The sequence below is a fragment of the Felis catus genome, chromosome D1 (assembly GCF_018350175.1).
Source record: "Felis catus isolate Fca126 chromosome D1, F.catus_Fca126_mat1.0, whole genome shotgun sequence".
Lineage (NCBI taxonomy): Eukaryota > Metazoa > Chordata > Mammalia > Carnivora > Felidae > Felis > Felis catus.
This window is the reverse complement of record NC_058377.1, coordinates 98,736,441-98,751,341: the sequence shown is the minus strand read 5'-3', so window position 1 is coordinate 98,751,341 and position 14,901 is coordinate 98,736,441. Positions and strand designations below refer to the sequence as shown.

General features: G+C 49.7%; 1 protein-coding gene and 1 pseudogene across 1 annotated transcript; both read right to left on the bottom strand.

Annotated features, from left to right (window-relative positions):
• Nucleotides 1-3,245: 3,245 nt before the first annotated feature.
• Nucleotides 3,246-9,308, bottom strand: LOC102901806 (annotated as a pseudogene).
• Nucleotides 9,309-9,442: 134 nt separating this feature from the next.
• On the bottom strand, nucleotides 9,443-14,886 carry ZNF408 (zinc finger protein 408). Its single transcript, XM_003993217.5, has 5 exons — nucleotides 14,606-14,886; nucleotides 14,028-14,305; nucleotides 13,322-13,383; nucleotides 12,821-13,080; nucleotides 9,443-11,738 (listed from the first exon to the last, which is right to left on the bottom strand). The coding sequence occupies exons 1-5, from the start codon at nucleotides 14,652-14,654 to the stop codon at nucleotides 10,210-10,212; spliced, it is 2,178 nt and encodes a 725-aa protein (XP_003993266.2). The 5' UTR covers nucleotides 14,655-14,886; the 3' UTR covers nucleotides 9,443-10,209.
• Nucleotides 14,887-14,901: the final 15 nt, after the last annotated feature.

Genomic DNA, 14,901 nt, shown 5'->3' with positions numbered 1-14,901 from the left:
ATGGGACTAGTGGAGATAGTCCACCCCCCACCATCCAGGAAGACAGGCCCTCCTGGGACCAGGGATAGATGGTCTGAGAGGAAGTCACAAAGGAAAGGTCAGTGTGCCCACCATCGCCCAGCCCCTCCCTCCTGGAGACATGGGCCACCTGGGGCTAGTGGGCACACCAGATCTTCCTGAGGCTCCTTCCAATCCTCACACATGGTGATGGTTGCTTTAATCTCCATGAGCCTCAATGTCTGCATCTGTACAAGGAGAACAGGACTAACGGCAATTATGAATGTAATGCCCATGAAATGTAATAAGCGCTTAATAATCAGCAGGCATTATGTATAAACCCGTGGGAGGTTTATGTAATCACAACACACAGATAAATGAAACCAGAGACAAGGGTGTGGCCAGATGAGAGCTGCCCTCCTTGCCCCAGCCTTTCAACCACTTTCCTGCCTGGGAGCTGAGGAGGTGTGGCCACCAGTAGTGGCTGCTTGGGAGGAGGAGCCAGGTCCAGGGCCTTTGGGCCTCTGGTTTGTTTCCTCTCACCTCCTAGGACCGGCTGCTGGCCCCAGAACAGGGACCAGGCCAAATCCTTGGGACTCCTCGGCAGGGCCCCTCCCTCTCCTCCTGCCTATCTGTCGTGGGCCAGGCCTAGAGTGACTGCTGGCCCTACCCTGCCCCTCGCCCAGCCCCACTCCCATCCCTCCCCCATTTTCTGTTTGCATTCCACAAGGTAAATATTAGTCCTGCATCTATGAGGACAGAAGGACAAAGAGCAGGAACACAGGGAGCACAGGTTCCTGTCTTGCCATCCTTCAGGCCTGGCTGTTTGGGTCTAGACTGCCATCATGTAGAGTCTGGGAAGATCACAGGGCAGGGCCCAGTGCCAAGCAGAGCAGAAAGACAGTTGGCACAGAGCTGGGGGTCAGGACTCCCACAAACCAGTTTTATTCATATATATGTGTGTGTGTGTGTGTGTGTGTGTGTGTGTGTATATACACACACATAAACACACACACACACACACACACACACACACACACACACACTGAGAGATCATGACCTGAGCTGAAATCAAGAGTCGGAAGCTTAACCGACTCAGCCACCCACGCACCCGTTGATTGTTTTTTAAATAGAGGTTTAACTTATATGCAGCAATGTTAGAAAAAATCTAAGTGTTTAGCTCACATTTTTATGCATGTGCCCGTGTAACCACCAGATCAACATTTTTAGCCCCAGTTTCTTGCATGCTGTCCCTAAGTGTCACTGTTGTAACCACCATCACCCTAGAACAGTTTTGCCTATTTTTGAAATTAACAGAAATGGAAACCTACAGCATTTACCTCTATGTATCTGGCTTCTCAGATTCATCCATGTTGTGTGTATCAGTGAAGCTGCCATAGCATCTCACTGCATGAATAGAGCACGTTTTATTTATCCATTCACCTGTTGACGGGCATTTGGATTAGTTTCCTGTTTTGGCTATAATGAATAGTGTGGCTGTAAACATCCATGCACAAGAGTAGATTTGCTGGGTCATAAGGCAGGCATAGGTTTTGCCCAAGTCGCTATGACAAACAGTTGTCCTGAGTGGGGGTACTAGTTTGCACTCCCACCAGCAATGCCTGAGAGCTGCAGTCGTTCAGATCCTCACTAACCCTCTATATTATCCATCCATTTCGTATTATCCATCCTGATGGAGGTGCAGGTGTCTCGTTGTGGCTTTAATTTGGATTCCCTGTTGACTAAGGATGTTGAGCCTACTTTTTTTTTTTTTTTTGAGTGGAATACTGAAAAGATCTTACTTCACTCATTTCTTAAAAAATTACATATTGGGGCGCCTGGGTGGCTCAGTCGGTTAAGCGGCTGACTTCGGCTCAGGTCATGATTTCGCGGTCCGTGAGTTTGAGCCCCGCGTCGGGCTCTGTGCTGACAGCTCAGAGCCTGGAGCCTCTTTCGGATTCTGTCTCCCTCTCTCCGACCCTCCCCTGTTCATGCTCTGTCTCTCTCTGTCTCAAAAATAAATAAACGTTAAAAAAATTAAAAAAAATTACATATTAAGGGAAGGGCTCTTGAGAAGTGAAGAGAAGACAGGTGTGGCTTCATCCTTCCTGGTTCAAGACAGGCGATCCTCTTTTCTTCCGAGGATCAGCTGAGGCCAGTGCTGAGTCAACCAGGAGAGAGAGAAAAGGCAAGAGGAGAGGGTGTTTGGCCAGGAGGACAAACCACAGCACACATAGCAGCTCTTCCACTAAGGGTTCAGGGCTAGGGGCCTGCTGACCGCCCCCTTGCCCCCTTGCTGGCAGAATCTGGACAGACAAGCACTATAGCGATAGAAGGGAATGCTGGTTCGGGAGGCCCAGTCTGGGTTTCACCAGCTGTAGAATCTGAGTAAGAACAATATTTGCCTCACAAGCCTGTTGCTGAAAAGCTCATACTGGCCTCTTTGAAGACTTGCTCAACCTATGGATTGCTCATGTGCAGACATGGCCATTAACAGACAAGCCTTGGGTCACATCTTCCTCAGGCTCTTTGCAGACAATATTCCAAGGCAGAAAACCTTGGTTCTCTAAGCACTGGGAAGATAACTGAAGCTTTCTGCTTAGATTTGGTTCCTGCTTTCCCAGACTTATGCCTGGGTTTACGTGTCATGATGACAAATTCACACACCACTGTACCAGTGGCAAATCCAATTAGCAGGGAGAACTTTGCTGATGAAAACTTCATTTTGTTTTTTGTTTTTGTTTTTTGATGGGTGTTCCAGTAGCAAAATTTATTCCAAATACATACATGCTTCCTCTCCTTTTATCTAACAGCTGGTGGGGAGGGACAGTTCAGTAAAGAGTAGCAGGTGCTTTTCCAATAATAAGGTCTTGTTTGGGTTTCGTAAGAACTGGGTAAGAAATCATAGATCTATTCCGCTATATTTTAGAAAAGTTTCTCGCCTCTCCTAGACTACTTAAATATTATAGCTAAATATACACAAAATTTGCCATTTTAACCATTTAAGTAAGTTCAGTGGCATTAAGTACATTCACATTGTTGTGTATCACCACCATCTGTCTCTGGAACTTTTTCAGCATCCCCATCTGAAACTCTGTACCCATTAAACAATAATTCCCCGCTCCCCACTAGCCCTTGGTAATCACCATTCTACTCCTAGACTACTTTTTGACTCAGTTTCTCTTTCACTTAATAAAAGAGAGGGTCCATTGGTAACTATGGGATTGCTTCTATACATGCAGGCTTTCTTGCATATACGTGATTGAGTTTATTATTATAAGAAAGGGGAGAAAAAAATGGGGTTGAGATAGGAAGGAGACAGCTGGAGAGGGATTTTCATAGAGGGCCTACAATCCACAGGCCTCAGCAGCCCTGCCATGGGTCTGCCCGATTCTTCAGGCATCAAGAAGTTGCTACTGCGAGCCATTTCCATGTTGTGGATCCGCCAGCAGGTTTCATAGCTTCCCCTCTTTTGTCGGCGACAAGGCTTTTCATAGTACCGCCGTAGCTTAATGTCCTCAATGAGCCCATCCATGGTGAGAATTCCGTTTAGGGTCCTGCATGCACCTTCCACGTTTCCTTCCTGTACCATCACAGTCCTGGCAATGAACTTCAGATGTTTTGCCATAACCTTGGGATTTAAATATTCACTCTGCAGGATCCCACACCCTCCGGAACCAGCTGCCGGGACATGAACTTCATTTTGAAGAGTAGCAGTCCTGACATCTTGTCATGGCAAATGCTGGACCCAACCAAAATGGCCCCCAGTTTGTCATCTGCATGATTAAGATTGATGGGTTGGAATGGCAGGCATGGGCTCTTTGGCGAGGAGAGAGACAGCATGAATACTACGAAGGCCATGGGAGCTTTGGGTCCAGGAATGACAAGACCAGCAAGAAGACTCTAGGCCATTCTGATAAATTTGGTTTTGTGTTTGATCTGATCTACACCATTCCTTTTGTCCCTGCAAAACCACCCCCAGCTCTCAGAGCTTGTGATCTTTGGATTGCTGCAATTCTTTGGATTCCATACACCCCTTGTCTCCCTCTGATCTAGCTGGAGTCAGAGTTAAGTTTATCACTGTGAAGTAGATACTAAGCTACCCCTTCAAAGCACATCATAATGTTTGTGAAGCATTACAGTGCTTGCCACAAAGGAAGCGCCCAATAAATGCCACTGTTATACATGATGGTACAGGAAATAATACATGACGCTGCCTGTGAAGGGCTCTTCCTAAAATAGTGAAACTGAATTAAACGAACCTCTAGCTTTAATTACTAGTTTATAGGAAATATAGGTGATAAAAAGGAGTACCTTGTGGTATCCAGTACCACAAGGAATGACGAACGTTCACCAGGACAAATGGCTCCAGTTTCTCTGACAAATTCATGACACGGAAATAAATAGGGTGGGTTGGAGAGACTGTTCAGGATAATAGAAGCCAAGGAGAGACCTAACACCCAAATGCACAAAAGGAATAGAGGGACCATGACTGGTTTAGACTTTTGAACCAAAGAACTGTAAAATGACTTTTCCTTGGACAAACAATAATAATATAGATTAGGTATTCAATGATATGAAAGAGTTACTAATTTGTAAGTGTTATATGGACACGTGTTTATATCCTTCCAATCCCTATGACTTACAGTTATACAGAAGAACTTACGACAGATTAAACAATCATGGCAAGATGTTAGCAATCATTAAATCTGGGTGGTGAGGGGATTGGGTACATCATTCTTGTAAACTTTTAAACTTTTTGTGTTTCAAAATTTTCACAATGACAAGTCAACTTAATTCTTTAGTAAGTGGAGGCTGGTATTATTAAGTAGGTTCCAGTAGAGCAGCCTCTGTTTTCTTGGGTGAGAGAAGACCACACTTACCCCTTCCATTTTACAGAGATGATCGAGCGAGAGAATCCCCTCTGGGAAAGTAGCTCTGGAAGGATCCGAGAGTTCTGCCAGACCAGGGTGGCACCACCACGGGTGAGCACCGAAAGACCCAGCACATCCTTAGGCTTCAGGGTTCACTACCAGCTCCCCGGGTACCATGAAACTGAAGGTCCTTCTTGCTTCTCACCCCAAGCACATGGCTGCACATGTAAAGGGGATCGTGTTTCCCTCTAAGCACAAAGCGATGATGAGGGGTTGCGTTTCTCACAAGCTGGCGTCAAACAGAATCACGGGCAAGGCCAATGCTATGTTGTAAAGTGAAGCTCTGTAATCACTGAAAACAGTAAAATTATGTTTCAAGACAGAGAGTTTCAGAGCTGGAAAGAAGGTCAGATATCATTAAATCCAGATGTTTTGAAGCCTAGGGCTCTGGGCATATACTACAGGGTGACCTTGGCCTTTGTGTATTTTTTTTTAAACCCTCAAAAATTGTAAATTTACCTTAAGACAAAAATATATATATTTTTTCCTTTTTGGCTGAAATTATGTCTTTTGAGGTGGCGAATTGCCTTGTTTTTTTTTTCCCCCTCAATCTGATCAGTGTTTAAAAATAAGTCAATTTCTTGGGGCGCCTGGGTGGCGCAGTCGGTTAAGCGTCCGACTTCAGCCAGGTCACGATCTCGCGGTCCGTGAGTTCGAGCCCCGCGTCAGGCTCTGGGCTGATGGCTCAGAGCCTGGAGCCTGTTTCGGATTCTGTGTCTCCCTCTCTCTCTGACCCTCCCCTGTTCATGCTCTGTCTCTGTCCCAAAAATAAATAAACGTTGAAAAAAAATAAATTTAAAAATAAGTCAATTTCTATTTAATGAAAAGCCTTTAAAATTTGGGTCCATAGAAGAAGCTAGCAAAAGGGCTCAATGTTGGAGCCGAGATTGAGAAGCACTGATCTGGTCCAATTTCCCCAGGTTACTGTAAGGAAAGGGAGTCTCCCAGGTGGCAAGCTAATTGATCAAGGTTGTAGGGTTGGTGATGAGCCAGAACCCCTGCCTCTCAAGACCACTGTTCTTCACCTCACATGACCTTTATCCCTTGACATTCTGCTAGAGTACAGCCTCACTGTTCTATGAAGCACACCCACTGAACATGCACCTAAAGTACAGAACTACTGTGAGTGATGCTGACCTGCCCCAAAGAAACAACACCTAAGGGAAACATGCAAGCACTTTAATCTCGTCTTCCAACCTAGGAAGGCTGATTACAATACTACTAACCAGCTATAATTTATTAACTGCTCACCATGTGCCAGGTACATAGTACTGATGAGGTAGGTACCATAAGTATCCCCGTTTTAGGGATGAGGAAACTGAGGCACAGAAAAGTCAAGTACTTTGTCTGAGTTTATGCAGTTAGTCAAGAGCAGAGCCACAAGCCACACGTGAATCTGTCTAGAGATGGAACTCTTTACAGTACGTGATGCTTTGCATGGTTTGCAGGTCCCTAAACAGGACTCAAATGTTATTCTACTGTAAGATTTTCTCATACTATTCAAGTTGCAAATGGGGATAAAAGATCCTTTATCTCCTGCACCTTTGATTTTGGTTCAGCATCTATAGCTATAGACCCCACTCAGTTAAGCTTGCATCCATGTGTAAGGCGCCCAAGCAACATTTTTGTAGCACCTTTGCCCACCTGGCTAGAAGCAGCATTCAAATTCAGCACTATATACACCAAACTGTTAAGTGACTTTATCTAGGGGTGCCTGGGTGGCTCAGTTGGTTGGGCATCTTACTCTTGATTTCGGCTTGGGTCATGATCTCACAGTTCACGGGTTCGAGCCTCACATCAGGCTCTGCACTGACAGTGCGGAGCCTGCTTGGGATTCTCTCTCTCAGAATAAATAAATATTTTTTAAAAAGATTATTTTTTAAAAAGTGACTTTATCTGGAAATGGAGGAAAGAAGTAGGGAATAAAGAGATGTCACCATTAGGATTACCAAGAATTATTTTGACATCAGGGGAAAAGATTTCCCTAACGAGCATTATTCCAGTGATCAATCTTTTCAAGTAGTCACTGCATTTTAACTGGAAGAGCACTAAATTAAGGATTAGACCAGGGCCCTGTCCTTGTTCTGCTGCAAACTGGTCTCAGGCCTTGACAAATGACTTGTCTCGAGGCCTCTGTTTCCTCATGTGTAACATGGGAGCTCAGACAGAGCTCTCTGATGCCCACTCTCCTCTTAACCACAAGTGTTGGCAGAGCAGAGGTTCCCACATCACGTACCTTTGGATGTATTGCCTTTGATCTGACGCTGCTCTGCATCACTAGAGACAGGCTTCATGGAGAGAAAAGTTCTCCATCTGTGTGGGGGATGTAGGTAGGGGGTGTGAGCATCCCAGGTTTTGGCCTAAGCATCCCAGGGGTGTGGGGTGACAGGCCTCTCCAGCAACCCAAACCATGCCCAATTTGCCCACATAGTCCACTACGAAGCGATGAGTATGTCCTTCCCTGCACAGGTTGGTATCGAGTGATGAGAAGGTCCCCAGAATACCTAAAAACACTGGGCAGACACTGACTGTTAAGCAGTCACCTGAATTGGCATGACCCTGCCTGAAGCAGGAGCTGGAAAATAGGACTACCAAGCCTCACTCAGGCTCCAAGAAAGAGTTGGCTGACTCAAAACTAAAATATTAGCTGCTACTTTTCAAGCCCTTGGACCGTGTGATCTTTCCCTCCACAGATTGCCTCGATTTCCTGCTATCCTCACTCCCCATGGATAATTTCAGAATGCGGCTTTATCAAGAACTTATTCAGATTGGGCAGGTGCTGGGTAAATGCCAGTGGCAAAGCAGGAGACACGGGGCTGCCTGTGATGTTGTTGTCAAGTGCTGGGAAGCCAGAGAACACTCAACGTTTCGATCCTGGCTCTCTGCTGTTCACGGATTGTGTGATGTCGGCCAGCTACTTACCCTCTCCAACCCCTAGTTCTCCTCAGCTGTGACACAGGTCACAACACCTATTCTGCAGGACAGAAGAACGGAACAAGAATATAAGTTCTTCCTGCCTCTCTTGCCACCTAAACAACCCACTGTGGTTTCCCACTGCCCTCACTCAGCTCCTCAGTGACCTCGCAAACCTCAACCCCCTCCACAGCAGTGGACATTCTTACTCACTTTTTTCGTGAAATGCTTTTCTCTCCACTTCTGCTGACACAAAACCTGCAGGGTTTTCTATCTGGTTGGATGCAGACTTCATGTCCCCTGCAGAGCCTTTCTCCTGCAAGTGAACCTGGAGGGCGGCGCCTCTCCCCTCTGCTCCCGCTACTCCCACAGCTTCCATGCCCACCTTGTCACTAGGCTGCTGTGATTCCCTCTACGGCAGACTTTCCTCCCCCGACTCTGCCGACTTCTGGCAGCTGGTTTGTGAGCTCTACTGCAGGCGCTTTAGACCTGGTGCCTCCCCAACCAAAATCCTGTCTCGTTCCCATCCCAGGGCCACTCAGCATACTAACTCAGAAACGGGGCGTCAGCTCTCCCTTCTCCCCTCGGTTCGTGAATTCTGTCCCTTCTCCCTCTCTGGCAACGTATCTGCCCAAAGTCCTCACCACGGCCTACAGTCCCCAGCCTGCCCTCACCCCTTTCCATCCTCTGCCTGGGCCACTCTGCTCCTTGCTCTTGCTGGAACCCACTGGGCCTTGCCAGTACGGTTCCCTCTGCCTGGAACCCAGCTCCTTCTACAGACATCAAGCTCGCTCACGCCTCTCCGCAGTTCAGGCTTCTGCTCCTGTTCGTGTTATTAGAAGCCTTCCCTGACCACCCTCCGTAAAATCACATTCCCCATTGTAACCTCTCCTCCCGCGTGACTTTTTTTCACTGCATTTACTATCACGTGGGATGTATTTGTGGTCCGCCGTGCTCCTCAGGATGTAACCCTGAGAGCAGGCCCTTTCTACACTACATCCCTAACCAGCATACATAAAGTGCACACGTATGTGTCAGATAAATAATTCCATTTCTCTGCATTTCTACTGCTACCACCCCATTCCCCGCCACCTCGGCTGCCTCCTGATTTCCCTACAACCACACCTTGCCAGCCGATCCGTTCCTCCAGCGGTCTCTTTAAACATAAATCTAGTCACGTCATTCCCCTCCTCAAAACGCTTCCAAGAGCTTCTCAGTGTTTTGAGAATAAAGTCCCAACTCCTAAAGCAAGGCCTGTGTGACCTGGCCCTGCCCCCTGCCCTCTCTGCTGCAGCCACACTCGTCTGTTGTTCACATCACCGGACTCTCACTCCAGGGCTTTTTCACACACACAGCCCCCCACACCCCCACTCTCTCTCGCACCCTCCCATCCGCCAGATCACAGCAGTGCCAGGGTTAACAGCCTTACTCCAGCACTGGGCCAGGAGGGTCCGAGTCTCAGCTCTGCAGCCTAGCAGCCGTGCCACCTTGAGTAGGACACTTAAAGCTGCTTCCTCACTTGTAAGACCAGAATGCTACCACTACCGACCGCACAGGTTGCCACGAGGATCATATAAACTCAAAGAACTGGCCCACAATCAGGGTGGAGTGTTTATTTAACCATTATTATTCCTTGCGGACACTGTCCCCGATGCCCATCTGTAAAAGGCATCGCCTCAGTCTTGCTCACAGCTGTATCCCAGCACCCAGGGTGCTGGTTTATGGTCTATGCACATCAGGATGTGAGTCTGTGAGCAGACTCTTTCTTGGGTGGCCCAAGCCCACAGAAGGGTTCAGATCTGGCCCTAGCTGCCTCCAGTGAGTCTGGTGTCTATCAGCACAGAAAGAAAACCAACTTCACAGCCCCTAGATGGTGAAAAAGTTTGCCAAAACCACCTACAGCCTGAGTTAGAGGGAACTATGAGCTGAGCTCAGCCTCTGGCATTTTAACCCTCCAATCATTCCGTCTAGTTCTAGATGAAAGTGCCTGTCCCTCAGGGAGCTCGGGGGGGAGAAATGATGCCAGCACTAAGCACCCGGGCAGGGCAGTCCTGCTGCCAGCTCCCTGACTACCTCACTGGGTGGGGTCACTTCCGTTGTGTTTAAAGAACAAGCACCCTGAGCAGTTCCTGGTGAAGGAGGTAGAACATGCTCTACCGGAAGGCAGTAAAAAGCTCTTAAATCTAGAACAGGTTTACCTTACGGTCTTGGGAAACAATGTGGTGGTCCATAAACAGGAAGGGAAATCCCCGACCTGCTTCTCAGAATAGACTAGACTCCGTCAGGCAACCCAAAGAGAAAGACGCAGGCCGGCAGCTAGAAAACACTAGCTTTATATAAAACTCTGCTGAAGGAGGTGAGGGGGTCAGGTGCCCGTCTCCACCTCCACCACTTCTGCCCAGGCACTAAAGCCCATGTCCTTATGAATGAGCACCAGGCTGGAGGCGGGGCCTGGCTCCTCAGGCACCACAAAGCACTTCTCCTGGCTCCCAGAAATGGTGACCTCGAAGACGTCCCGGGCTGGGGAGACGTCCTGTTCGCTGCATGTATCTAGCAGTTCTGGCTCAGTCTGCACCAGTACCACGGTGGGCTCGGAAGCAGCAGGTGGCACACTGGGTGGGCTGGAGGGTGCCCCAGGCTGGTGACTGAGCTGGTGCCGCTTGAGGCTCTGGGGGAGGGTGTAGCCCATGCCACAGGTGGGACAGCGATAGGGCTTGTCGGCCAGGTGGGACTTGAGGTGGCGCCTCAGCTTGGTGGCCAGTGTGTAAGCACGGCCACACTGGGGGCACGGGAAGGGCCTCTCCCCTGAGTGCAGACGCTCATGAGCACGCAGTGTATGTGGGTCTCGGAGGGCCTTCCCACACACAGGGCACAAGTAGGCCTCCCCGGTGTGAGAGATAAGATGGCGCCGCAGCTCAGGCAGCTGCGGAAAGGCATCGGCACAGTGCGGGCAGCGGTAAGGACGCTCCCCCGTGTGCAGCCGCAAGTGACCACGCAGGGTGCCCCGCTGGCGGAACGCCCTGCCACAGTGTGGGCACAGGAAGGGCTTTTCTCCTGTGTGGAGTCGCATGTGGTTGCGCAGAGAGCCCTGGTTGGCCAGGGGGCGCCCACAAACAGGGCATGGGCACGGGGCAGGGGCCGCCGGCACCTGGTGGGTCTTGCGATGCAGTCGCAGGGAGGGCCGGCGGGCAAAGGCCTTGCCACACTGGTCACAGGCAAAGGGCCTGGCACCTGAATGTACCACCTGGTGCTCTTTGAGATCTCGCCGGGTGCCGTAGGCCTTGTCGCATTGTGGGCAAGGAAAGGGTCGCACTCCGCGGTGGCCCAGCATATGGGCTTTGAAGCTCTCCTCTGAGCTATAGCTCTTGCCACACTCAGTGCAAAGGAAGGGTTTGTGGCCTGTGTGCACGAACGCATGCTTCTTCAGGTGGCACAGCTGCAGGAAGGCTTTGCCACACTCCCCACACCGGTACCGTCGTCTCTGTTTTGGGGGGCTTCCTCCTGGGCCAGGAGGGCTCCGCAAGCATGCAGGGAGGCCGGCCTGTTGCTGCTCCCCAGCCTGCTGGGCCCTGAACTCCGAGGTCTTTGCTCTGGGTGGGCACTGCTCACTGGGGCCACATAACTTCTTGACCAGGTAAGCATGCAGGTGGGTGGCCCTGGCAGAAGACGAGGAACTGGCCTCACTACTCTCTGGGCCCTGCTGGGTAGTGGAGCTGCTCTGAGGTTCAGGTGACATCTGTGTCTGGGGTAGATCCTCCTCATCCATGCTGCCACCCCGAGGGAGCAGGCCAAGTGGTTGGCTCTCCTCGGGAAGTTGATCCTGGGTTTGAGGCTTAGGTCCGGGGCTTAACATATTCTCTGCCTGGATGCTGGGGGGTGACTGGTGACCGGGATCTGCAAGGCAAGAGTGGGGGCGCTGGGGTTAGTAGAAACTGTAGCAGGGGGTGGCAGTGGTGTTACTAGGAAATTCTAAGAATATGTGTCTCCTCCTACTCAGCCCCTGAACCTGAACTTCAACAGGAGCAATGACACCACTCTCTTCCCTGGAACATGAACCATGTGCTCTGTTCATCTTCATGTTCAGTCTTAGGTGCCTCCTGGGGAAGCACTCTTGGGAACCCCAGTGCCCCAAACCTCTAGACAGTCCTAGAACAAGGCTCTCCTAGGGGCTCCTATTTTCCCTCTGGAGACGCACACTTAGGACGAACTAGGCCACCACCTCCTCGCCTTAGTTCATCTGAAAATAAAGGAACCTCTACACCCACCCCAGATAGAAGAAACATGAGAAATTGGAAACCTCATATAGAGCTTGCTGTCTTCATTGACATGACCTTACTATTCCAGAAAACTTACTCAGGAAGATAAAAGTTGCAAATATCAATACTATTCATTGTAAGGAAAAGACCCAATCAGGCTGCAATAAAAGCATCAAGGGGCGCCTGGGTGGTTCGGTCGGTTAAGCGTCCGACTTCAGCTCAGGTCATGATCCCACGGTCCGTGAGTTCGAGCCCCGCATCAGGCTCTGTGCTGACCGCTCAGAGCCTGGAGCCTGTTTCAGATTCTGTGTCTCCCTCTCTCTCTGCCCCTCCCCTGTTCATGCTCTGTCTCTCTCTGTCTCAAAAATAAATAAACGTTAAAAATAAATAAATAAATAAATAAATAAAAGCATCAAATGATAGGTCACACCCCAAGACTCTCTGAGCCTTTTACTGAAAATTCTAGCCTTGTATCTACAAGTCCTAAGCCATTATGTCACGATCCTTATTCAATCTGATCAAGCCCTGTCCCATCTACACTGAAAGACCTACCAGACTTCAAAATTTCAATAAATATCCAGGTTTTGCCCTTCCATCTCAGAGAAACTATTAAAAACTCTGTGATGCTCTCCTTTACCTCCCTGAGCCACAGCTTTGCCTTGTCATATCAAGGTTGATTTGGCGATAATTTCGGAAGCCAGCGTTGTATCTGACACATACCTGTCCAAGGTTCTGCTGCATCCTCCCCAGGGGAGTCCACTTCCTGCTGTGAAGCGGAGTCCACTTCGGTCACCACAGCCATGGCTGCCTCTTCTTCTAGCCTGGGCCGGGTGGGGCTCAGGCCATCAGAGGGAGGCTGGGGCCACAGCAGCAACTCAAAGCCTGGCAGCACAACCCGGTACACCTGCAGATGCAGCTTCTCGTTGATCCGCACCAGGGCTACGTTTCCCTCACCTTCCAGCCTGCCCTGCTGCACCAGACTGCAAAGCAGAGGAAGAGCGAGCTCAGGAGACCCTCTTCAAGTGACCCTCCCTAAAGCCCCAGCTCCTGGGCAGTCTGAGTCCTAAAAGACCCCATGCCTTTGGAACACTGACTGCAAAAAAAAAAAAAAAAAAAAAAAAATCGCTGGGTGGGGAATTACAGTGGGCTTCTGGTTCCAACTCATGCCATAACAGAAAGCCTCAAAGGACCATCTTCACTACGTACTCTCCTGTAACTTACCTGATCCAGCCTGAACTCTGCTCACAAGCACACACGTCTCCCCATGGGCCTAGTGACACGTCCTGAAATAAACCAATAAGAGTCCTTCTCCCATGTGTTTGGGGAACCAGAATCGGGGGCGGGGGTGGGGGGGGGGGATGTAACCTCTCCTGAGACAGATCTAATATGAAGCCCCTGGAAGGTTAACGGTCTCTGATTCTTCCTCTACAGGACTGTGTTGTCTGATTTTTCGTTCAGTAAAGACCAAAAGACTCTCCCCTCACCTCCCTCCCAATATGTGGAATATCACAAGTTGAATACATTACTGCCTTCCATTGAGTGTGCCAAACAATAAAAAGTTGTAAGAGGTACATCAACTTTTCTTTACTTTTTAAGACTTACTATGCAATGAAACCCTTTACCCACACTATTTCATCTATTGCTCCAAATAACCCTGGCAAGTTGGGGGGAAAAAAGGAAACAGCTATTTTTTAATTTTACAAATGAGTTAAATGAGGCATGCCATTTTATCCAGCTTTCGGCACTGTTTGCACCTTGATTCCTTAACTACTGCAAGTGAGGGGAAGAGGCAGTCCTGGAAAGAAGGGGCATAACCATCTCCTATCTCTTGAAATGTCCTGCTTCTTCTAACAAACTGAAGAGCTGTTTACAAATGGCTGAACCTCTTGCAAGATCTGTCACGGAGACACGTCCTATCTTTCAATACCTCCTCCAGCCGTAGTTTCACTCCTTCCTCCTTCTGCTTGGAGACAGACTCGTCTTCCAGAGGCCCCCAGAGCAGTCCCGGCTGCAGGGGCTCCCCGACACACCAGACCCCCAAACACGGTTCCTCGGCGAGTGAAGGGCCAAGGGCCAAGCCCCGGGGAAGGCTCTTTAGAGCGAGGAAGGCCCGGGTCGGCCCGGGCGGGAAATCTTTGAGGCCTCGAGCAAAGCCTTGTCCAGAAGGGATCCATCCTAATTCCGGGCCCAGGCGCGGGTCGGGGGCTGCAGGGAAATGGGAAGGCAGTAAGGGAGCCAGTCCAAAGGGTCATGAGGGTGGGGACAGATACGGGGGGAAACCGCAGGTCCAGCTAGGCCTCGGCAGTCTGAGGGATGTTAGAGCTCTAACGGAGCCCCTAGGAGGTTTGAGGGTATTCGAGGACTCTTAACCCCCCAGAGACATCTGAGGGCACCGGAGGATTCCAGGCTAGGGAGGAAAAGGGCCTGGGGGTAGAGAGTTGACCAGGGAACAGCAGGTCCACCTAAGGACGGGGCCGAGGGTCAGAGACGCCGCAGGTCACTAACCGCACTGCAGTCTCTCGCCCCCGGAGAGCAGCTCCTCTGCCTCCTCCATCCCTTCAGAAAAGCCTCCTTCCGCCGGAAGTGAGCGTCTTCTTCTCCGCTCCTCCCGGAAACAACCATTGGCTTCCAAATTTCCTGTCGGGAGAGAATCCGAAGAGTCTGACTCATTGGTACACAGAACCGGGAGTCGGGGAATACCGGCGAGGCAAAACTCCGTCTGACAACAATAAGAACCACAGGATTCCAGCGGACCACTAGGGATTCGAGCTCCAGGGAAAGCGGAACTAATTGTTCCAATC